The following is a 25,091-nucleotide window of genomic DNA, read 5'->3' on the forward strand; positions in this document are numbered from 1 at the left end:
TTGCCAGCTACAGCAGTGTAGATCTTCCTGTTCTGCTCCCTACTCTGTTCTGGTGAATCTTCTCATCCCCACTGCACCTCTGGTCTACACCCCAGCTCTGGTACACATAAATAAATAAATCTTAAAAAATAAACTATTTCCCAGCCTCCCTTGAAGCTTAAGTGTGGTCATGTACCTGCTTTCTGACCAATAACGTGAAAGTATAACTTAGCAGCTTCCAGGACACTTCCCCCAAAGATAACTGGAATGCGTCCTTTGCCCCTTCCCATGGACCCACTGCCTCCCATTGTGCTGCTGGGGAGATGGGCGTGGTGGGGGATGCTTTCTGCAACACTTGGGTGAGGGGAGGGCTCACCATGTATGGATAGTTGGGCAGAGAGAAGGTGTGAGCAGAACATCTTCCTGCCTGGCTGCATGCTCCTAGGTATGTAAGGAGCTAGAATATGGTTCTGTCATAGTTATTACCACCTTGAGTCTTTGTCATTCTGAGCTGAAAACAAATTCTAATTGAGAGTTTTCTGAGAAAATTACATTTAGAACAGTTTTGCTTTCTTCCCAAACTCATCTACTCCATGTAGAGGGAAAAAATGTACATTTAGAGAAGGGACATTTGTGACCAGGAAAAACCAAAAAAACATACAATGAGTCGATCAGTGACATTATTTCCAAAATGAGGTTAGTCCTATGGGCATAAAATTGGTTTCTATATTAGAGTCTTTTCCCTTTGGCAATAATGAAAATACAAGTTTACTCAGATAACAAACAAGCAGGTTATAGCCCCCTGTACACTGAAAAAGTAGAATCATCTATGGTGAAGAATGGAAAAGTGTGTATACAGCTATCCTGGGAAACAAAAATGTTCAATTACTTTCAGAAAAAGATTCAGGATATTGATCTATGGTTAACTCTGAGATTATGTGAATTTTATATCTAGTCAATTTCTTATCTGAAGCAAGTTTTAAACTAACCTCTATGTGAACTGCAAGGATTTATAAGATTCTGAAAAATGTTGGAGATATAAGGCAAATGATCCTGCATGAAATGGCTACCATAAAAAGCAAATCACTCAGCAACTCTTGAGTGCTTTGAACTAGCAATAGGAACACAAAGAAGTTAAGCTGATGGGGAGAAACAAACTTATATTTAATGCATTAAAAAGGCCCTTTCATTAAATAAATGCAACCGATCCCCTTCATTCAACACCTTCACCAGCTGTTCTCAACGACTAAGAATTCAGAAGAAATTACAAGTAAACAAGGGAATATGAAGAAAGGGCCAGCATAGGTCTCTACTTCAAATGGTGCACTGTACTGAATGATTCATGTTTTAAATAGAATGTCTTAAAAGTCACAATTATGGGGTAAGACCATTGTTTTTTGATAATTGGTTTGTTTTAATGAGACTGTTTAAAAGTCAATATATTAAAATTAAACACCTCCTAATAACAACTACATGGGATTAATCTTTTGTGGTTTAAAGCTTTGTCTCTGGTGGTAAAACCTCCATGTAATTGGCATCAGCCATCTAATCACACACTTCATCCTGAGCTGTTGGTTAGACACAAAGACTCCTCTATCAGGCTTACAATCACGCTCTCAGTGGTGCACAAAGTACAACAACTGGCCAATGAAAGGTATTCAGAATCATTCAGAATCGGTAGGGATTAGTTTAGATTATATGGAGTGTGTGGGCAGATATATAAACATTTGAACAGCACAGCATGAAGTAGAAAGTTGAGCAGATCAGGGTGGGCCCCAAATTGAAATACATAAGAGAAACAGATATGACAGAGAGGATAGGTCAAAGGTTACTCGTTGAAGGGAGATTATAGAAAATGGCAGCTTATAAGAGATCTGTGTTTCTTTTTTTATTGTTCAGGTCAGTTTTTATTGAGGTAGAGAAGTTAGGCCGATATTAACCAGTTGTAGGCAGAGGCAGGAAACATGTCAGAAGTCAGATCTGTGGTGTGTGGAGGAGAGAGTACGAAAGGCTCTGCCAGGGAAATGTGCAGAACCCGGCTTTCTGTAGTTCCCCATGGACAGATTTCTCAGGGGTCACTTTTCATTCAAAGGATTCCGGAGACCAACTGAGAAAGGATTCTTTGAGATATCAAGTAAGTGTCTTTGGGTCTCCTCTCAGTCAAGGCTTCCAGTGAAAATAGTTTTTTTTTTTTCTTTTTTTCTTTTTCAGATTCCTCTCAAGGATTAAAAAGGCTCTTTTGTGTCACACCGCCATGCTCCCTGCTTTGTGCCCTCCTTCCCCCTGGGTATCTAAGGAAGACCTACTCGTCAAGCAGTTTCTCATCTCTCAGTTAAGATCACTGGAGTGTTAAAAAAAAAAAAAAAAAATTCAGAATGGGGCCTCCCCTGGTGGCGCAGCAGTTGAGCACTGGGCTGCGAAGCTTACGGCAGCCTCTGCAGCACCGTTAGATCCCGGCCAGCCAGCGAGGGTCCCACATGGCGCGCAGACCTCTCCTGCCGCCCGCTGCTCCCCTCAGCAGTGTATTTCGTCGGTCTGCCTGTTCTGCTCCCCGCTCTGGCTCTGGTGAATTCTCTCACCCTCCCACGCTTCTGACTGTACCCAGTGCTTGTATAAATAAAGAAATAAATATTAAAAAAAATTCAGAATGCTGTGTGTGTAAAACACTGTGTTCGGAATTTCACCCCTCACAATGCTGCAATGGTTTAGAAACACTGTGTAGGCAAGGAAGCCGAGTCTGGAAACGCGCCCTTCTTAAAGTTATGATCACTTTTTTTTGCCATATATGACCTATTGATGCCATGAAATGATAGTCTTCATCATCATCATTCTCATCAAATAGTAATCATCACACGTCCTACACTGGGCTTTTCACAAAGGAGCAAAAAAACAAAATGTGGTTTCTGACTCACAGAAATCATAAAATAAATTAGAGCAATCAGTATAGCCAAACATAGGAGAGCAGGAGGTGAACAAGATATTTAATTGGGGAAAACTTGAAGGTTAACAGTCAACTTTTATATATTTCAAGTGTATGAGTGTACTGGTGAATATGTGTTTCGATAGAGGAATGAGTCCTGATAGATGTGTGGACATATATGATGGACTGTGTTCTTTACATAGATAACTATGTCTCAAAAATAAAACCTGGGCCTCCCTTGGTGGCACAGGGGCTAAAGACAGTGCCATCAAGCTATCACCAGCCACTCCACCATGAATTTGATCCCCGGCCAGGGAGCAACCCACATGGCACAGCAGACCTCTCCTGTCTCACCCTCTGCTCCCCTCAGCAGTATATTTTAGTACATCCACCTGTCCTGCTCCCCACTCTCTCTGGTGAACCTTCTCACTGCCCCCCACACTTCTGGCTCACCCCAGTTCTTGTATGTATAAATAAATAAATCTTAAAAAAAACAAAAATGAAACCCATTGAATGAAGGATTTAATAAACAATGGCTTTAAAAAAGATCTTGATGCTAAATACCAAAAGCAAAGTCTTCCCTCTACACCATGACCTCAGGCATGAAGACATGCGAAGCTGCTTCCCTGGTCAGTTCTGCAACGATCCTGGTACAAGCTATAAAAAAACTTTCCCAGGTTCAAAGACTAACAGTAGAAAAATATATTGGCACTTTTACATGAAAATCTTTATATTTAAGCCTGCCATGTTACTCTTTCCTGAGTTGTCAAAATCCTATGTGTGCTTATCATGCATCTTCCCAACTACATATGGCATCGTGACAAATAGAAGAGGATGCTAATTCTGCTATAGCTGAATGTCTCATTTAGGAACAAACAATTCTGGAAAAGCTCCCAGATTATACATCTGTCCCTTTAGTGTCTACTTTAGAGGATAAAATTGTATGGTGATGATATGAGGATTAGTATATTATTCTTTCCCCTGTGGATAGTGTGGAGTTATTTCCCTCACCTTGACATGAGAGAGAAATATTTATTGAAAGTCTCAGTAAAAAAAAAAATCACAACGGTGACAGCAAGTGCTTACGAGACAGTTCCATTAGGAGTGGGCTTGTGGAATTACAAGCTCGTTGAGGAGAGTCTGAATACAGAGATGATTAAGGCACTTTCACTTCAAATCAGATTTCTTTGGTTTCTATTCCAGTTTTCTCTTCTTTCACTTTTTTTTCATTGTCTCATTTTCCTTCATGCCATAAAAGTGGCAGCAAGAGTTTCTGAGTGCTTTAATAGTGTGGGCTTTGCACTAAGGAAACTAAACAAGAGAAATTCCAAGGGAAGCAGTTTCCAGCACCCCCCACCCTCAGTGACCTATTAACATGTGGTGCTGTGGTCTCAACATGATGGTGGCAAATTTTGAAAAACTTCTCTAGAGCAGGGGAGCCCAAATATTCACCTGAAACACCATACTGGTCAGTTAGAAAGTGACCAGTGGTTCCGGTGAAATGCTGGGGGCACAACAATGTAATGTGCATTTATCAATGCTAAAATCATTTTAAAAAATTCCAAGATTCCTGCCTGTTCTTAAAAGAACTATTGATTGGGCCTCCCCAGTGGCGCAGCGGTTGAGCACTGGGTTGTGAAGCTGCCCGCAGCCTCTGCAGCGCCAGTTCGTTCCCCAGCCGCCAGCGAGGGTCCCACATGGCACGCAGACCTCTCCTGCCGCACCCACTGCTCCCCTCAGCAGTGTACTTCGTCAGTCTGCCTGTTCTGTTCCCTGCTCTGTCTCTGGTGAATCTCTCACCCTCCCGCGCTTCTGCCTATACCCAGTGCTTGTATAAATAAATAAATAAATAAATCTTAAAAAAATCTTTATTTGCCTGTTTTTTTTTTTTTTTAAGTTAACTGTAGATTTCATTCATGTACAACATCCACATCAAAGCATACACATCAATGCAACCAGCATCCACCAGATGAAGAAATAAAACAGTATTCAGAAACCCAGAATTTGCCCTGTCCTGGTTCAGCACTATTCCCCACAAAGCCGACTGTATCTGACCTTTAACCCTCAATATGCCTGTTCCTGAGTTTTCTATAAATGGCTTCGCACAGTATGTATTCTTTTGTGTCTGCCATCTTTTGTGTAACACTGCTTTCCTTTTCTTACTTTAGGACATATCACTGGTGACTTAGTTTATTTTTTTGTAAATGCCCTCACACTACTTTCTCCATTTTTAAAGGAAATTTCTGCTCTAGAAATTCAATATTATAAAAATCACTCCTCTGAGTTAGATGTGTTCTTTCCATCAGATCTAAAGCTCATGATCACTGGGAATTTAACTACTTAAATGTATGGGTGAGTTAGCCCAAAATATCTGACTCAGTGGGATTCCAAAGGGGAATGCCAGTTTAAAAAAAAAAATCACTTCCTTGGTATCAGACTAGAGTCTTGTTGTTACACAATAATGCCATCTTATGGCTGTACAGCAATTTGTAGTCTAGGAGCAGCTTTCACTTTTATGATTGCATTTGCATGAAGCTATCCTCCTAAGCTTGGTAGTAATTTCCTGAAAATGGGGTAAATTTATTGATGGTTTGAGGGACTGTAAAGATGGCATTGAGAAGAAAGTGAAGACAAGTGTACCTGACACTTAGTAGATCCTTCTTAAGTGCTTAAAGAAAAAATAAGGAAAGGATTTGGTTTCTCTGATACTAGGTAAATGTTATGCTCATTCTTTTTATTGTCACATTTCCTGTAGGTATGTTTTATAGACAGAGAACATCCCACTAAGAAAGAGAGACTTTAACAGTAATATCAATAATATCCCATAAAGTATTTATTTGACATATATGGAGAGCTATACACATGAATAAGCATAAAGATACATGCGAATCACAGATTGAAAGTGTGCAGTGTTCATTATTTGTGTTTCTATGGAAAGGAGCCATGTGTTTATGATTTTTACCTTTACTGAGGCACATACTGAAATTCTGTTTGCTGGAAAAGAATGCATATGGAAACAGCTCTCTGAGACAATGAGGGAATAGTCACAAATCAATTTTTTTTTTCTCTACTTGCCCTTATTTAAAGAGCAATGTCTGTTTTACTTTATGACACTTGATAAAAGTGACTTATACTATTATGGCATTCATGAATTTGTTGAATAATAATGATCTCAGAACCCAGGCCTTATGAATGACAAGAATCTAATGCACTGTCTCCTGCCTCTAGCTTACTGTAAGTGAACTATGCAAATCTCTTCCAGCTAAATATTTGGTGAAAGAGAAATGTGCTGATGTGTTATTATTCAGTTTGTTCTTGGGCAAGTCATGTAACATTTTTGTGATTCAGTCTCCCCTATAAAATAATGAAGCAGGACAAAATCATTAAGCTAATTTCTAGCTGCAAAAATCCTTATTAACTACGTATAATAGTTTGGATTAATGTCCAGAAGATATTGACTCTTCTTCCTCTTCTATTATAGGAAGAAACTACTTCCCCATTCTACTGATGCCAGGTTTGCTTTGGCCAATGAAATATGAGTGGACTTGACAGGAACACAGGCTATATGAGCTCTTGGGAGGTTAGACTTGGCTCATGCTCTGGTGATCTATCATGAGAAGAGCAGGCCATTGACCCTTCATCTTAGGTCCAAAATAAAGATATACAGAGCAGACCATAACCCAGCAGACTTCCTTAACCCACAGACTAGCTCATCTAACATACAACTTAAAACAGCTGGCCAACCAAGCCCTGCCTAGGTCAGTTAAATCACAGGCAATCTAAACATCCATGAATATAACAGTAAATGCTTATTTTAAGCCACTGAATTTTGGGGTGATTTGTGTCACTCCATCACAGCAATAACCAATTAATATACTATCATGTATGAATCATATATGAAAAAATAGTAATATTGTCTTTCTTACTGGTGTAATGGCATTTTGGTTTAACTTCAAGAGGACTTATTTTTAAAAATCAGTCAATTTTTGTTGAGAATCAACATGAAGACTGACCTGGACATTTGCTTATTTACAAATGTATGCCTTCCAGTCCCTCCAAAGTCTCAAGAATCTATCCTAGGTAGGAGACAAGGCTCTGACTATCACTACAGTAAAGTCCATATCCCAGTTATTTATTTTCCCTAACTCCTGGAATTCAGAACCTAATTGTTGATCTAAGCTTGCCTGATAACAGAAATTAGCCATTTATGTCTCACCCATAAAATATGGCCCACCACCTCTTTTTGTAAATAAAAATCTTTCTAGAATAAGGCATGCCCCTTCATTTATGTATTGTCTATGGTTTCATTTTCCCAACAACAGTAGAAATGAATAGTTGCAATAGAGATTACACATCCTGCAAAGAATGAAATACTAACTGGATCTTCCAAACAAAAAATCCAACTCCTGATTTATCTGATTACTCTCTGAGAAAATCTTAATTTCAAAGCTAGGGACACAAAGATAAGCGAAAATTTAGATGCACTTTGACTATGATGGTAGTAATACCTAGTGGCAATGGCAGAAATGGCAGATGTGCACAATGGTCAAGGCAGTATTTCCAATTGAGGCTCATCTTGTGGCTTGATACTGGTGTGTTTCTGGATTCGTAGTTTGGTTTTCCTTGATTTTTCCCCCATTTTTAAGCCTGACTCTCAAGCTCGAGCCCATGCTATGCGTCTCCTAAAGTACATAATTCTGCATACAGTTACCCGAGTCACTGTCTTTTAGTTGTAATTCAGAACCTAGAATTGGTGCATAGACCTTACTTTCTTCTTGACTCTGAGTAAGACATTCCTATTTCATTCCCCAGGGATCTTGTTCTAACCCTCTAGCAAATTTCATATCTATTAACCCATATTATACTGGCTGTTTATTCATTTTCTTCCCAGGCCAATGAGGTCCTTCAAAGTAGAAACTAAATTTAATTCATCTCTCTGTGGTACTCAGGAAAATGGGAAAGAATATAAGAGTGAATTAATAGGCATGAAGAATATTAGAACCATAAGACCATCATTTTTATCATGAAAATTGTCAAGCTTAATTGAGTCATTATCATGTATAAGTAATCCACTAAGCACTCTATATGCATTGTGTCAGTTAATCCTCATAACAACCCTATGACTTAGAAAATATTTTTATCCCATTTTATAGATAAGGGAATTGTGCCGCATAAAAGTTAAGGGACTTGTTCAAGGACATATAGCAAGTCAGAAGCAAAGTCAGAATTTCCAAACAAGTTGGATTCTGGAGACTTTGCACATAAGAAATGAATAAAAATAGTTATACCTGAGAATAGACTAAATGTCATAGGAAAATTAAAAGCTCCTGACCAATTCCTAGAGAAGGCCAATTAGAATGAAACTGTGATAATCTTTCAGCCTTTGGCTAAGGAAAAACATCAGATATGAGTGAGATTTCAGTTCGCCCTCTGTGTAGAATGGCATTAGTACTTCTGTTTCTTTCAAAGTCTATGGTTAAGAGAGACACATCTATTTGACCTTGTGAGAAGGAAACCCCTAGTTTACTGACCAAAGATGACACAAATAAAATGGGGGAAAAGGCTCAAAAATTCAGAAAGTTTTACTATGCTCTAGTACAAGAGAAATAACTCCCTATAAAGCACACGAATTACTGGCTACCCATGAAACACCCAAGGTTCTTAGGAGATGTCACCAGTGTTCTGGGTGGCTACAAATAAAACAACCCTGGACAATAGATAATTGGAAACAAATGGGGGTGCTGAGGGAAAACAAGAGACAAGAACATCCCAACAGTGGAATGAACACCCCAAAAGGTGGTGATGAAACTGACTTCAGAAAAGCTTGGGGAGGCTCACAGTGACTCAATGTGGATACTGAATAAATTGTCATGGTGTCATTGTAAGTTTTTCTTTTGCAGTATATAGATAGGGTTGCATATATATGGGGTTGCTGATTTTCTTCTCCTTTATCAAGACTGGCTTTAGATACCCTGGGACCAACGGCTTTTCAATAAGTTGAGATACAAACTATTAGAACACACAGGGATAAATACTCTCAAGTTTCTTGGACCAGGCTTGAATTCAGACACACTGAAAATCTGCTTTGTGCTCAGTAATGTATTATTCCTGAGCAAATCACTTAAAATAGATCATAGCCTTTTCTTTAAGGAACTTGTGCCCAGGGCAGAAAAGTAAAAATATAATAATAATAATAAATAAAAACGATTACTATGTAGTAAATTCTAGAAGCAGAATACCTTGAAACATGTACGGATAGGTGACCTCCACATCTGGCAACATTTGTAAATACATAAACAGTATATTGACATAGTGTATTACATATTAAAATAATACCTGTTTGCAGACTTTATGATCAACTAATAGCTGTAGGACTTTAAGAAGGAAACAATATCACAGGTGAGGCTTGAAGAATAGTTAGGTCAAATTGGAGACAGAAAAACTGGGAATGTTCAAATCAATATCATATTGCAGGAAATAACAAGGAGTGAGGCTGACCAGGTGAGCTGGGCTCTGGTGAAGGCTGGGCATGCCTAATGAATGAGTGGACTTTATCCAAAGAAGAATGAGATTATAGAACTGAAATTCTTACACTTAAAATAAAATCAAAACAACTCTGAATAAAAGATAATTAGGATTAAAGTAAGGATGATCCCTGAAGATAACCAAACTTTTTGCCTCATGTATTGGCGCAGGAAACTAATGTAGTAAACAAAGAACTAAAACAGAAATAAAGACACTTAGAAATGGCCAGATGTGAAAGATATTAAGGAGATTCACTATAATTATTAAACAAATGATTTGATTTCCTCTGTGAATAATGAAGAAACTGTCTTTAAAAACTGTCTTGAGACCACTAATCTTTGAAACATTTGTTTAAACTATTAGAATTTTATTGCCTTTAACATAAAGTTGGAAAAATAATACTTTCCTGTGATGGGTGGCTAAATAGAGAATGTGGATTTTTAAAAATGAGGTTAAAAAAAGATATTTTAATCAAGGTAACCACTAAAAATATTTTAAATCAACTAAACAAATTCCTTCTAGCCATAATAAAAAAGTGAGGGGACTTCAAAATGTAAACTATTATTTCTGAAACAATGAAAGAAAAAGCACAGACATATTAATCTAAGTTTCAAACTGCTATAAGTTATAAGATGCCATATTCACAAAGATATATATTTTGTTTTTCACTTCTTTAAGTCACCTCAATGAAGTGACCAAACTTGTTTTAACATTACCTAAAATTTTACAGAATAATATAGTGCTTCAATGCTATCCAGTACAGAGTAATTTCTAGAATTCAGCTCATCAGTCTGAACTTTTCATCATCAGTCATGCTCACTCCACTTACCTTTTTCCAATGAGAGTAATACTTCTCACTCCTTTTCTCCCTGCCTTGCTATTTTTTCCATGTGGAACATGGAAATTAACTCTAGAGTTCCCTAAAAACAGGTGCAATTATTCAGTAAAATAAAAGGACTACCTACCCTTGTCGGTCCTTGTACATTTTGCTGACTTTTTCCCATTGGAAATCAAGCTGGGAGAGAGCTTCTTGTAACTTCGCCCTTTCTGCGGGTGTGGCGCTTTGCAGAGCTGCTGTCTTCTTATTATGAATAACATCAATCCGACCTGAGATTTGTTGCATGTTTTCTTTTATATTCTGTAATATTGAAATTTCAAAACAAATCAGAAATGTATCAGCTCTCCATGGAAAGAGGGAAAAAAAAAAAGAAAACATATAGCCCCCAGTAGTAACAAAAAGTCTTGCAATTCTTGATTGTTGACTTTTAGAATTCATCAGTTCAGAAGTCCACTGATTTCCACATGCCCAAATTCAATGGCTACGATTGAATCGTCTTCATATAGTTGATGACTCCCTCCTTAAAACACTGTCTCCATTTGCCTCCTGTAACCTTAACTCCATTTCCTTTCTTGGATCTTTATCCTCTTACTAATCTCTTAAAATTGGAGCATTCTAGCTTAGCTTACACACTTCTTTCCTTCTCTTTACATACTCCCTCCCACTTGGTCCCAAAACCTTAATAACCTCTATATGATAATGACTCCCAAATCTCCCTCTCCAGCCCTGACCTCAACTGAACCCCTGACTCACATATCCAACTTCTTTCTTTTTTTTTAATTTAAATTTTAGTTTTATATTCCCCATATAATTGCAACCCCCTTATTTTGACCCAAATCCCTCCTTTCCCTGCCCCCCACGCCCCATAGAGTGTCCCTGGTTCATAGTTTGTTGATTTTGATATTTTCTTTCTTATAGTTATTCTTTTTCCTGGTCCCTTATTTAAGTTTTCTAGATTCCTGCTATGAGTGAGACCATCCGTTATTTTTCTTTTTCTTTCTGGTTTATTTCGCTGAGCATGAGACCTTCCAGCTCCATTCATGTTGCTGCAAATTGCATGTGTTTATCTTTTTTGAATGATGAATAATATTCCATGGTGTATATGTACCACATCTACTTGATCCAGTCATCTATTTTTGGGCATTTGGGTTGTTTCCAAAGCTTAGCTATTGTAAATAGTCCTGCTATAAACATAGGGGTGCAGGTGCTCTTTGGAATTGATGTTTCTGTGTCCTTTGGGTAAATACTTTCTCAATACTCAAATGTCTCATGAACATCTCAAACAATAGAGCACAAACAAAATAGTGAATCACATTGTCTGATCCTTCCTCCCCTACAGTTTTCTCCATTTCAATAAACATATCAATTAGTAGTTATTCAGGTTGACAACTTTGGAATGATCCATTATCTTTCCTTTTTAATCTTTAGTATTCATTGGACAATGGTTCTGGTTCTATTTCCAGAAAATGTGTCCAAAATTTGACTATTTCCCAGTACCTCTCTTGTTATAGCTGTGCTATAAGCTAATATCATATCTCATCTAAATTCTTACAATAGCTACCTAAATGATTTTCCTATTTTCAGTCTTGCTCCTCTTCCCAGTCAACTTTCCATATAAGAGCCAAAGAAATTCTTTTTTTTTAAAAAAAAGATTTATTTATACAAGCACTGGGTACAGTCACAAGCGCGGGAGAGTGAGAGAATTCACTAGAGCCAGAGCGGGGAGCAGAACAGGCAGACTGATGAAATACACTGCTGAGGGGAGCAGCAGGCTCAGCAGGAGAGGTCTGTCACACCATGTGGGAACCTCACCGGTGGCCGGGGATCGAACCGGCGCTGCAGAGTCTGCGGGCAGCTTTGCAACCCAGTGCTCAAAAGCTGTGCCACCAGGGAATGCCCGTCAAAGAAATTCTTGAACAACATTAATCAGATCCTATTACTCCTCTGCTTGAAACACTCCAATGACTCCTAAACCAAACCATGACTATTACCATGACTGTCAAGCTTTGTGCGACTCAGCTGTATGCTGTGTACCAGTCTAATCCTATCTTTTCCTAGTCTTCTATGACTCTGCATCGTCTCAGCCTCATTTGCTTCTGTCTTCCTTGTATCCCAACCATACGCTCACTTCAAGGTGTCTGCACCCTGGGCAAGGTTTTTCTCTTTGCCAAAAATATTTCTCCCTGCTGAGATACTTACATGGTTGGTTGCCTGACTTCACTGTCATCTCAGAGGAGACTTCTCTACCACTCTATTTTAAATAGTACCCCAAACACTCTGTATTTCCTACAGTATTCATTTTTCTTCATGGCATTTATGACTGACATTAGATTATATATCTGGTGGGTGGTCTGTCTACATGACTAAACTAGACCTATGAGTACAGGGATATTATTATTCTTTATTAGGTTTCCAAAGCTCAAACCTGATCTTGATATATGGCACATGCTCAGTGCTTCTTTGTTGAGTGAATGTTTCCCATACAGTAACTCTATCTTTTTATCTAGATTATATTTAAAGGAAAAAATCACATACTACAAATCATTATGTAAAAAAAAACTTAAAAATACTGATTCTCAAACAAATTTACTACAAAATTACATATTTTGCTAGTCTTGGTAGTATGAATTGTGTTACTTTGCTCATCTATCATAGACAAGTCACCTGAACAAATATTTAATGAGCTCTTCATGTACAGGAACAATGAATAAAAAGCAAATGTAGGTGAAGCACAGTTTTATTTGTTTTTAAGAATTTATACAAATAGCTTATTGCGGTAAGGAGGAGGGACTGGTGTAACTGAAAGGAGGAATAGAAGTGCAGAACCCCAACTAGAGGACAAGAAAGGATTTGATGAATGGTCTAAATGGTACCAAACCTTTCGAAGAAGTTTACAGAAGGAATGAATCCTGTCTCATATTTGGTCAAAAGCTCAGGAAAGTGTTCGCAAAGGCAGTGCAATTTGTGGTAACCATAAATGAAGACTTGAAGTGGGAAGGATATTGCATTTAGCAGGTAATACACAAAGACAGGGACTACTAGCAGTCAAATTCAGTCAATTTTTTGGAAAAGTAGAGGATACGGGAAGATGGTTCAAGAAACAGGTTGGGCATGTTGAGTAATATGCTTTGAAAATCCTGGAAATAATTAATGACCCAGTGTGGAATCATGATGAAAAATTTACTGAACATTTTAAATATATACAAAAGTAGGAAATATTACAAAGGAGCTCCAAGAATCTATAATCCATAGCCAACACTTAAGTCACAGACAAACTTGTTTCATAGTACTCCCACACATTCACCTCCTTAAGGAGAGCACTTTGAAACAAATTGGTATATATTTCTAATAAATACTCTTTTAAATAAATATATCCATAATATCATTAACACACCTACACAATTAACAGAAATTAATGTGATAGCAATTAATTTAGTTGCTATCGGTACTTGAGTTGAATTGAGAAAGGGATTTAGGAGAAGAAAAACTCAGATAAAAACTCTTGTTTCTGATCCGGGCATCCAGAACAAGCGTGGTGTCAATGAATAAAAGATTTTCAGATGAATGAACAGGGTTCATGTGTGTAAGCCTGTCTGGGGTGTGTGTGTGTGTGTGTGTGTGTGTAAGTGATGAGTTCAATTTGGGGCATGAGCATACTGAGAAGTCTCTGGGGCACTGGGTATCAAACTCAGATTTTAAGGAGAATGAGATGACAATTGTACTTGGCCATACCTATTTTCACATTTTTGTATGTCTGGCTTTCTGAGCAGTGAGCATTGGCAACTGGGTTAAAGAATGACTGAATAGCAAACATACCTTCGCGTTTTACATTGCATTACTTCAGAAAGTCTTACAAACTTAACTGTCACAGATTTCTGTGCTTACATTCCAACTTATTTCTGGGACCTAATAGGCCTAGACCTGCCCCTCCCCCTGGAGAAGATTTGTTCCCATTTGTTCACATTCCAGGAGGTGAAAATGCCCAAACATTCCAGAAAAAAGACCATCCACAATCTCATGCTCTCTCTCATGTGCCAGATGACTGCTCTGATAGTCATAGTTTAGGGTTTGTCCCCTGTGCAACCTGCATGCACAAACACCTGGTCCTCATTGAATTGTCCCAAGGGGACTTGAGGCATAGGGACAGGCACTAAACTGTTCTCAAATAATGAATGATGTGGCCTCTGACCCAGAGATCTGCCTCTAAGGATAAACAAACATAGATATAAAAATATAACAAGTCCCAATAAAAGAAATAATCATACCAAACTTTCAGACAAGATTGAGGCGGTTTTAACCACTTATGAGGTGGAGAATAAGCTTCCAGATGACAGACTGAGGCAAAGGGGCCATGTCAGATAGGGCAGCAGTAGAGAGGTCATGGGTAGATCTTAGAGGGTTTTCACACCTCTTTCTAGGACTTAAGGACTATGGTGCATGAGGACTTGCCTTAAGGTGTAGAACTAAGCAATAGAAATGGGTGAGGATATGAAAAATGTCACTTATAAAGGTTAAATGTCAAAGCTTACAATAGAAACCTAAAAAGAATAGCATCAGTTATGTTCTCAGGTCTTGCAAACCAGCTAAACACAGGGCAAGACACAATGATTAGGGTTGATGTGAATTAATTTCAGAAAGAGATTATCTCTAAAATTTCAAGGTGCTTTCTTTGAGTCCATGCAAGCTTTTGGATTAGAAGGCTTCATTTATGTTTTTTGGTAAACCCCTCAATTTAACTTTGTGGTAGCAGTACTTCTGAAGGTCAAGTATGACTATATGAAGGAAAGAAAGGAATGCAAACATAGAACTACCCTGTGGTGACTTATCTGGAGGCATGAAGGTTAAAATTGTCTTCTACGCTGTTACAAACAGATTGCTAGTCATTGGTTTATTGTATTAGGCATTCTTTTGTTGCATAAGACATTGTCAAATGGCTGAGAAAGGTTTTTAGAGAGGAAAGGTTGTCTAAGGATGAAGGTCACTGGAAAGCAGAGTCTGAGAAAGGAGGTGAATATGCCCAGTCATTCTCATCCGACCTCATAAAAAATCAGAAGAGTAAAGTGTTTCAAAGCCAAGGGAAGAAAGGCTAGCCCGGGGAGGGAGCTGCCAACAAGTCAAATACAAGTAGGAACAGGAGTGAAAAGTCGACTGTGGCAATTTAGGAAGTCATTGGCGATCTTATCAAGAGCAATTTCAGCATCTCGAAAGTGTGAAAATATAAATGTGGACGGAGCAGACTGTCTTCTACTGTCATCCTTTTTCACTACAAAATTGAAAATAGCTTTGTACTGCTACATTGTGGTTCACTTTATTTGACAGAAGACAGCTTTTTATTGAAGAAAAGTTTACTGCTAATAAAAATAAAACTGATAAAACAAAAGTAAGATCCACTCAAAGATAGAGTAGATCTGGTATATGTTAGCAGTGCTCTGGAAGTCACTGGAGTGAAGCATGCCTCTTACAGTCTTTATTTTTCTAGCATTCACCTGGCAAAATCCAATTACCATTCTCTGATGCCTCTGAGCTTGAAATCTTAGGAGTATTTAGGGCTCTCCCACTGACTTGATTAGATCAGGTGCTAGGAACATGCACCCACATGACTTCGTTGCTGTTTCTATGAACTTGACTGACCCGGGCAGCCTGATTGCACCAGCATTTGCACAGGCTCAACTCCTGATGACTTAAGTCCTGGTCTTCATTTTAGTGTGGCTGTCAGCCCAGGGGCTAGAACTCTGACTGGTTCTTCACTTGATACCCAGCAGGCAGCTGAGTGACAGGCTGATTACTTAAATTCACATCGGGGCAACCAGCCACATTTTCCTGTTCATTGTGAGCCCAAACACTAAAAATAAATAGCTGTAATTCCCTATGGGGGGAAATTTCAATTTCCCACCAGAATAAAAGTAATACAGTATGTCTTTGATGTGGGGCTGTTTTGCATATCTGTATGTGTGTTTTCTCTCCCTTTCCCTCCACCCCCTCCATTGACTGCCTCTGTCTCTCTCTCTCTCTGTATCTCTGAGGATTTGAGCTTGCAAAGCTTCCTGGTTTTAATCTGAATCTCTGGAGAACTCCCAATTCTCTGGAAAGTGGTAGAATTACTCAGAATCAAGTTATGAATGGTTTTCGCAATGCTGGGCAGCATGTTGCAAAGGCAGGAAAACTTCCTATGTTAAACCAGGAAAGCAAAAAGCAAAAACTGGGGCAGGGGATGTCACACTCCCTGGATATCTAGATAATAGCTCCTTGGTGCATTCTCAGAGAATGCTGTCAAAATTGGCTGGAATCCAGGAAATCCTTTTGAAAGTCTCTACACATACTTTCATCCCTGAGGCATTGCACACAGAAAAATGGTATATGCACCAAAGAAAATTCTGTAGCAGTTTCGATAGTTTAAAGTTAGAGATGAGATCTTTTATAGCTTTTTACCATTTTAGTTTGTCTAGAAATAAGTGATCTTTATAGTTTCTGACCCCCTAAAAATGAAACCATAGTTCCTATAGTTGCTATGGTGATAGAAAAATCCCTGAGATCACTACAGAATCTAATATTTCCATTTCTACCCCTGAATAGTTCTTTATCTTATCTGAAAATGTGATGGCAAAATGATAAAGTACCTCCTTTTTATGTTAACTTTTTCTTAATTTCGACATGCCCCTATGAGTTGGTTTCCCCACCCCCCAATTCCAATTCTTTAAGATGTCAGCCACTCTTCCTGCAAAAGAAATTTAAATTTCTGGAGGACATTTGTACATGGGTTTATATCATTTAAATACTTAATAGTGTAAACTAGCATCATTGGTTTATAAAATCAAATAAGTTAAAGACCTTATGTATACTCTTAATAGAGAAAAATTGGAAAAGTAATGTCCACAGGTGAAAGATGAAATCTGAATATGTAAAGTACAGAAAAATAGAAGTTGATGAACTAGAGGCCTTTAAGTTGTATTTCTATCTGTAAAGCCTATTGTTAAATAAGATTGCATTGATAGCACAAAATAACACAGACCTCAGCTGTGAGTTCAAGACTATTTGAAAACATGTGTATCGTTGAAAGAAAGAGCTAGTTTTCAAAGGAGATTCATAACACAAACGATCCGAATTTAAAAGGATTTTATTTATTCAAGGATCGTGTAATGAGTGCCTTCTATCAGGTAAAAAGAGAAACTAGAGACTACAGACAATTTATCTAGGGAACCAAACAAGGGACCTATTTGCCAACTAATCAGGTTGAGATAAAGCTCTCAAGTAAGTCTTAAATTAACTATGGTCTGTTCTCTATCATAAGGGGCAGATTTCTGCTGCTTAGTTTTTCTTCCAGTTAATGTAAAGCGACAACTACTCCCTTGATGTCAGAATGTTTCATTACAGAGCATGCCTTTACCCACCTACAAGGGAAAGCTATTTGTATGAATGTCAAAGTAGATATTCCAGAAACTGAGCAAGCTACAGTAGGGCGACAAATGATACCTGATAAATTGAACTCATTGTTAATCACTTTCATTGCAAATAACCTTATATAAAAGAATGCATTGAATTTTTAACATCATTTCCTACCTACAGCTAAGTTCTTTGTTTCACAAAAACTATGAAAAGTGTCCATACGATTTTTAGTATTTAAAAAGAACATTATTTCTGTTTGGTCTTGAGAATGAATGGCCATCCCATACATACAAAACATAAAATTCAATTCAATACTTGCTTAAAGTCAGCACACAATTAAAAAATGAGGATGCCTAGGGCCTCCCCGGTGGCACAGCGGTTGAGTGCTGGGTTGAGAAGCTGCCTGCAGCCTCTGCAGCGCCGGTTCGATCCCTGGCCGCTGGCGAGGGTCCCACATGGCACACAGACCACTCCTGCCACCCACTGTACCCCTCAGCAGTGTACTTCGGTCCTTCTGCCTGCTCTGCTCCTCGCTCTGGTGAATTCTCTCAACCTACCGTGCTTCTGACTGTACCCAGTGCTTGTATAAATAAATAAATAAATCTTTAAAAAAAATCCTTTTTTAAAAAATGAGGATATAATTTGCAGGTGCCTTTAGTCCTCTTTTATACCAAAAACAACACATGACCTCAAATAACCAGCTCAAACAATCTGTACATGTCACAAGTCTTACCAAGGTAGGATTTTAAATAATACATTGACTGTGGGATGTATATACAAACATTAATCTGAAATTGTGTCTACTATTTTAAAGTTTCTTTTCTTTAGTCAGATAAAGGCAAGCTTAAAGACTAACCCTTTGTAGCTGACTACAGGTCTGAAACACCAATGTGGTAGGACAGGGGTGAGTGGGTGATAGACACAATATTGTGGTAATACCTAAAGGTGGTGTCCCAATATTACTTACTTCAATTAAAAATAAATATAATACATTAAAATAAAGTTTTATTTTTCAAATTTGTTTTTTTTTTACAGAACTATATTATTTAAAAGTTTCAATGTTTGCAAAGATGTGTTAAAGCCATTAATTGGATATTAGTCACTGTTTATTCATTTTATGAAATGAATATTCAATTATTTAATTTTATTAAAATATGTAAGTATGTTAAATTTATAAGTAATAGCCAGGGGCTGAAGTCTCAGCTCTATCAAGCTATCACCAGCCACTGGGGCACAAATTCCATCTGCGGCCAGGGAGCTAACTGACATGGAGCAGAAAACCTCTCCTGTCTCGCCCACTGCTCCCCTCAGCAGTGTATTTCTGTGGATCTGCCAGTTCTGCTCCCAGCTCTCTCTCTGGTGAATCCTCTCGCCTGCCACACCTCTGACCTACACCCCAGTTCTTGTATACCTAAATAAATAAATCTTGTAAAAAACTAATTTAAAAGTCAAACAATATAGTTTCAGATATTTAAACCATAAACTAAAGCTAAAATAAAACCAATTGCTGGTTTAGTGTGTTTTCTCCTTAAAGTCACTTCCATATTTAAATAATCTTCTGTGAAATAATTTGAACTTAATTTTTAAAAAAAAAATACAAAATTGTTTTGTAGTGGATCCTCACTTTTCATTTCTCAAAATGACTCACGTGAGCCAATGGTTATAAGCACCTGATTCTCACATTTTTAATATAGTGACCTCCTTGAGGAAATTTATATTTATGTGTTCACTAATAGCTTATTGCATATTTGCTATTTATTGCATATTTTCATTCTGCAGCCTTCATTCAGTATGGTCAAACAGAGTCCTCATCATATAACAGGGTGGTGCCCAGGGAAAGGGGAGGTTCCAGGTTCCCTGGCCACCCAAGGGACGGTGAAGCTGAGCAGGAAGGAGAATAAGCTGGAGAAGAGACTGGGGAAGGAAGGAAGTAGGACGGAGAGCCAGAAGGAGACCTGGAGGAGGCACATGGAGCAGAGAGACATGTGAAGAAGCTGCACTTTCAGCCATGAGGGGATGGGTAACTTTGGGTACTGGAATTGGAAATTATATTCTTTGTCTTTTTTGTATCACACACTAATTTTATAAAAGTTCCTTTCCATTAAAGGTCTTGTATGTTTTGTCTTGATATGGTGGATGGCAGAACCTATTTAGAGTGTGAAAGTTTGGGGGTTCTAGGGCACCTCTCCCTGTCCTGTAACAATCAAATAGCCCTTTTGCCTCCTGAGTCTTACCTAGTTCTATTATGTCATTTTTTTCCTGTAATTCTCTGAAAACTATATAATTTCTTTTTTCATCCACTAGCTCAAAAAATATCTGTGGAAAACCTACCATGCACCATACATTATCTATATACTGGAAATATAACGGTGAGAGAGAAAGGCAAAGTCCTGCCCTCATGAATCTCATCTTCTGCTGCGGGGAAGGACGTAAACGCAATAAATGAATAAATTACACATCTGTTAGCTAACAGAGCGGAGGAGGAACAATAAAGCAGGGAAGGAGGTTATGAAATATATGAATGGGGGATGGGATTTTAATTAGGAAGGTCAGGGAAGAATTTAATGAAAAGGTGATTTTTAAGTGAACACCTAAAGGAAATGAAGGAGTTAACCATGTGAAGAATAATCAGGGAAGAACATTCTGGGAAGAACATTACAGAAATGCAAAGCCAGTATAAAGGTCCTGGCACGGGAGTGTTTCTAGAAGGATCAAAGAACATAAGGAGGTGTTTATTGGTATAGACACATGAACCAGACAGTATCAGCCTTAGCTGAGAGAGGGAAAAAAAATGGAGTGGACAACTCAAAAAGGACCTTGTGGTCAAAAGAAGTTCCCTGTTTACTCTGAGAGGGATGGAGTGCCGGTCACAGAGGAAGCAGTAAGGCCAGGGCAGATGGAGGAAGTCACTAGAACCAAGGAACTCTGTCAGCTCTAGTGAGTACCTACCACTCCAGCAAGGTCTCTTCTCTCGGCCTCACTAGAGTGTGCCCTTAGACCTCAGGGTGCCCACAAAGCAGATGCAGAAGGCTGATGAACTCATGTGAGCAAATACCACCAACAAGCTGACTGTCATAGCTGAGCAAATCCAACATTTGCCAGAACAAGACAGGAAGGTATAGGAAGATGCTCACAGATGTTGATTTGCACTACGTAGCTTACAACACAGTGGAAAAACCTGGCACATTTACTACCTTTATAAATGGGAGAGTGATCCGCAGAATTTTCCCATTATTTCTCTAAAGCATAGGTGGACAAGTTATCCACCTGACTTCCTTGGTGCCTGTAAGCTCCAGCACCACTTGTCCTGGGTGCCATAGGAAGACACAGAGACACAAGATGCTAAAATCAACATGGTGAACAAACAGTTCAGCCAGCCCAGTGGGGTGGGGAGCCTGCCTCCAGGTGCTGAACCCACCTCCAGGGACTGGCTCACAGAGAGTGGACATACAGATTGCTCTCACAGCAGGGATGTGTCACCTCCTTCTTACCCCTCTCCGCTTCGGTGGGCAGTGCATGCCAGGGGAGGGCTGTACGTAGGTGGTTCATGAACTTATTGAAGCCTGTGGGAAAGTAAATGCTATCCTTGTTAATCTCTTTTGGCTGGAGTGGTTAGGTATCACATCAGTCTCTGGGCCACAAATACCCAACTGTTCAGTTACAGAGTACTGGCCAGTCGATGTCCTTCTTTATTGCCATCTGTTTGCCACATAAGTCTGAGCATGAGAGCAAGAGGAGTTTCTTCTTCCCACAAACGGGTTGGCAAGTCAGCTGCCAGAAATTCTGTTTTTAGTCTTTATGTAACTGGAAGTGTTTAAGATTGGGGCTGGGGCTGTTTAACAGTTGGTGCAAGCCTAGCATCAGATTCATCTGGGCACAAGAATGTTGGGTAATGGAGGATGATAAGCAAATTCCTTGGCTGGAGTAGACAGTGTGGGAGGCTGATGTTTCTGCACTGTTGTGAGGTTTGGCTTCCTTTTCTCTTCTCTTGGCCTTGCTAGAATGACTAGAGAGCTGAGCAGGAGCAAGAGCCAGGCTTGGGGAAGGTCAATCTCTAAACTCACAGAAATTCAGATGTGGAAGAGATGTTGGTACTACACGTAGGTGCCTCTAACCCTTATAAGAGTCCACGCATGATTCTGACTGAGGAGGTCCTGAGTCCAGCATCAGTAGCAGGAAATTCATTTAAATGACTACTTTAGGGCCTCCCTGGTAGCGCAGCGGTTGAGCTCTGGGTTGCGAAGCTGCCTGCAGCCTCTGCAGAGCAGGTTCAATACCCGGCCACTGGGCGAGGGTCCCACATGGCACGCAGACCTCACCTGCTACCCACTGCTCCCCTTAGCAGTGTATTTCGTCAGTCTGCCTGCTCTGTTCTCCCCTCTGGCTCTGGTGAATTCTCTCACCCTCCGGCACTTCTGACTGTACCCAGTGCTTGTATAAATAAGTAAATAAATAAATAAATAAAAATAAATGGCTACTTTAAAGTATTACAGAAGAGAGACTACAACAGTAAGTGAGAACAGGAAAAACAGTCAACCTATTGATTGAAAGTTAACTCAGATTGAAATTCATTTTGACTTGAATTATTTAGGAACTTAACAGGATTTTTGGCTGAGTTATTCTATTCTGATACTGACTGGACTCTTGTGGGATGTAATTTCATTTTCTGTTTGTTTAGTAGAATTAACTAAATTTATAGCCTATCCTTCCGCCCCAAATAATTATGCCTACCTCATAGGATTGTTGCGATGGTTTACCATAAGTAAAGAATTCACAGCATTTTCTGGCACATAACAAATAAGTGTCCAAATTCTAGTTATTTTCAAAGCACAGATATTCAAAAGCTTTCTCCTCTACAAAAATTATTCTCAGTTTCTCTTTTCCATATTGCTTCACTCTCTTCATTACTTCAGTTACACAAATACTTTATACGATGTATTTAGGCTACATTATGTCCTTCCTCCCTTTATTAATTTCAAACTTGTTTGTATAACTACGACATGTGTATTCAATTAACATTACAAATCATCCCAGTGCAGGGCTCACATCTTATATTTCTGTTTTAGAGTGCTAAGTACAGTATTCAGTTTTAATAAATATTTGTTGATTTGAAGTGAGAAGCTAAGTTGAAGCTCTGAATCTTAACTCGCATGTGAAAATGCAATTTGAATGGAATCATTGAACCTTGAGTATTTGTTACATTGTTTTTGAACCACTGCAGATAGCATAAGGCCCCAACAGATGTTGTGAACTATTCAGATATCTGCCTGTATATTCTATTTTGCTTTTAAACCAGATATTTAGTTGTTAGAGTAAATAGTGGAATACAAGTGCATCCACATTTTCCGGCTAAGGTTCTCCATGATTTCCTCACAGTACTTCAGACACCTAACAAAAAAGTCCTTCATTCAGAATGATGTCCGTCCAAGTTTCCCAGATGCCAAAGAACATCAAGAAGAACAAGAAAAATGAAAAAAAAAAAAAAAAAAAAAACAACCTGCACTTCACTGCTCCAAGTGTTCCCAAAGAGAATTCCAGCCCGTCAGCTCCAGCTAAACTGAAAAGATTTCAGAAGTCATTTTGTGATAGGGTACATTTTGTACCACCTAGTACATATCATCTAAATCATTTTGCAGAAAATCTTGATAGAAAAATGGCCTTGAATATAGCAAAGGAGAGCTGTGCAGAAGCAAATGCTTTTCTTCTCATTAAAAATTAGACATAGGGCCTCCCTGGTGGTTCAGCGATTGAGCGCTGGGTTGCAAAGCTGCCCACAGCCTCTGCAGCACAAGTTCGATCCCCGGCTGCTCCCCGGCCACTGGAGGAGGGTCCCATATGGCGCACAGACCTCTCCTGCCGCCTGCTGCTCCCCTCAGCAGTGTACTTCGGTCCTTCTGCCTGCTCTGCTCCCTGCTCTGGCTCTGGTGAATTCTCTCACCCTCCCGCGCTTCTGACTGTACCCAGTGCATGTATAAATAAATAAATCTTTAAAAAAATAAAAATGAAAATTAGACATAGAGCATTCATGTTTCCAAATATTTTAGAGCCAGGACATGCTTTTAAATCTTGTATATCTCAACAGAGGAGGGGCAGGGAGGTTTTATGGAGACAAATTCTGAGGCAAATCAACAATTCAGGAAAACCTAAAACACTGATTCCCACAAAGCATGTGGTTGGGGAATGTGGACAGGATCTTTTCCTTTTCATTTTATATTAGCTTCTCTTGTGTAAATATGCAACCATAAGCATCTTATTACTTTGATAAAGAACTGAAAACCAGTCTGAGTGCTCATGCAAGTTCACAGAGCACTGCTATACGTGATAGAATGTAATTAAATCTGCACATATGAATGCAAGTAATAATATTTTTTGAAAAGTGGGAAAAATACTTAGCCATTTTGAGGGCCATTTTATAAATGATTAAAAGTGATAATGTTGGAAAAATATGTTTTTCAGTAATGTTTTACTTGTGGGATAGAAAAACAAAACTACTTTTTCCATACAAATTTTCTGAATTAATCACATAAATTAAAAAAAAAAAAAAAGAAAGAAAGAAAGGGCCTCCCCTAATGGCACAGTGGTTGAGCGACGGGCTGCGAAGCTGCCCACAGCCTCTGCAGTGCCAGTTCAATCCCCGGCCACCAGCGAGGGCCCCACATGGCACAATAGACCTCTCCTGCCTCGCCCGCTGCTCCCCTCAGCTGTGTATTTCCATCGGTCTGCCTGTTCTGTTCCCCGCTCTGGCTCTGGTGAATTCTCTCACCCTCCCATGCTTCTGACTGTACCCATTGCTTGTATAAATAAATAAATAACTAAGTAAATAAATAGATAAATAAATAAATCTTTAAAAAAAATTGAAACAAAACAGGCCATCACATTGGAGAAGTACCACAACACTCCATTCCCTTTGCTTTTTTGAAAGTCTCATAAGATTTCCCTTCTGACAAGAACATTTTTAGGCTTTTGCCTAAGTTTTAGCAAATTAGATTTGGGAATTGGATAATAATTGATATTCATCAATTGTTGTGATTTCTTAGACAGTTATTTATTTCTCCTTAGAATATTTAATGATATGAATTAGGACACAGAAGTAAGGGGAATATGGCAAAAGTCCTTGTGTTATTTGCACTATATGAAATTGCAAATATTTAAACATTGTGACCCACAGAATATAAATGCAGGCTCAAATGAATGCTCTGTTATTATTTTCATGATTAGCAGGTTAAGCAGGAAAAAGAATACAGATTAGCTCTTTTAAATGATCAAATTAAACAACAAAACCAACAAAAATAACAAATCACAAATTCGAAAGAAAATTAAAAGAAAAACCCACTGATTAAGCCTTTTGTCACTTAGAATGTCAATGTTTTTAAACAGTTGACATTATAGTTTTGAACTCAGAACAAAAGATTTTAAAAGACTAAATAGAACCAAGGGGGAAAAAAT

The 25,091-nt window shown here is 38.7% G+C and overlaps 1 protein-coding gene across 1 annotated transcript in view; it reads right to left on the reverse strand.

Annotated features, from left to right (window-relative positions):
* Positions 1-25,091, reverse strand: part of DMD (dystrophin) — a gene marked incomplete at both ends in the record, with an annotated part of 1,915,324 nt that overhangs the window by 1,082,267 nt on the left and 807,966 nt on the right. The window contains 1 exon segment of the mRNA XM_084258879.1: positions 10,390-10,562. Within this exon segment, the coding sequence (XP_084115005.1) occupies positions 10,390-10,562 (173 nt within the window).

The sequence above is a fragment of the Talpa europaea genome, assembly GCF_964194135.1.
Source record: "Talpa europaea genome assembly, chromosome: X".
In the NCBI taxonomy this organism is placed as follows: Eukaryota; Metazoa; Chordata; class Mammalia; order Eulipotyphla; family Talpidae; genus Talpa; species Talpa europaea.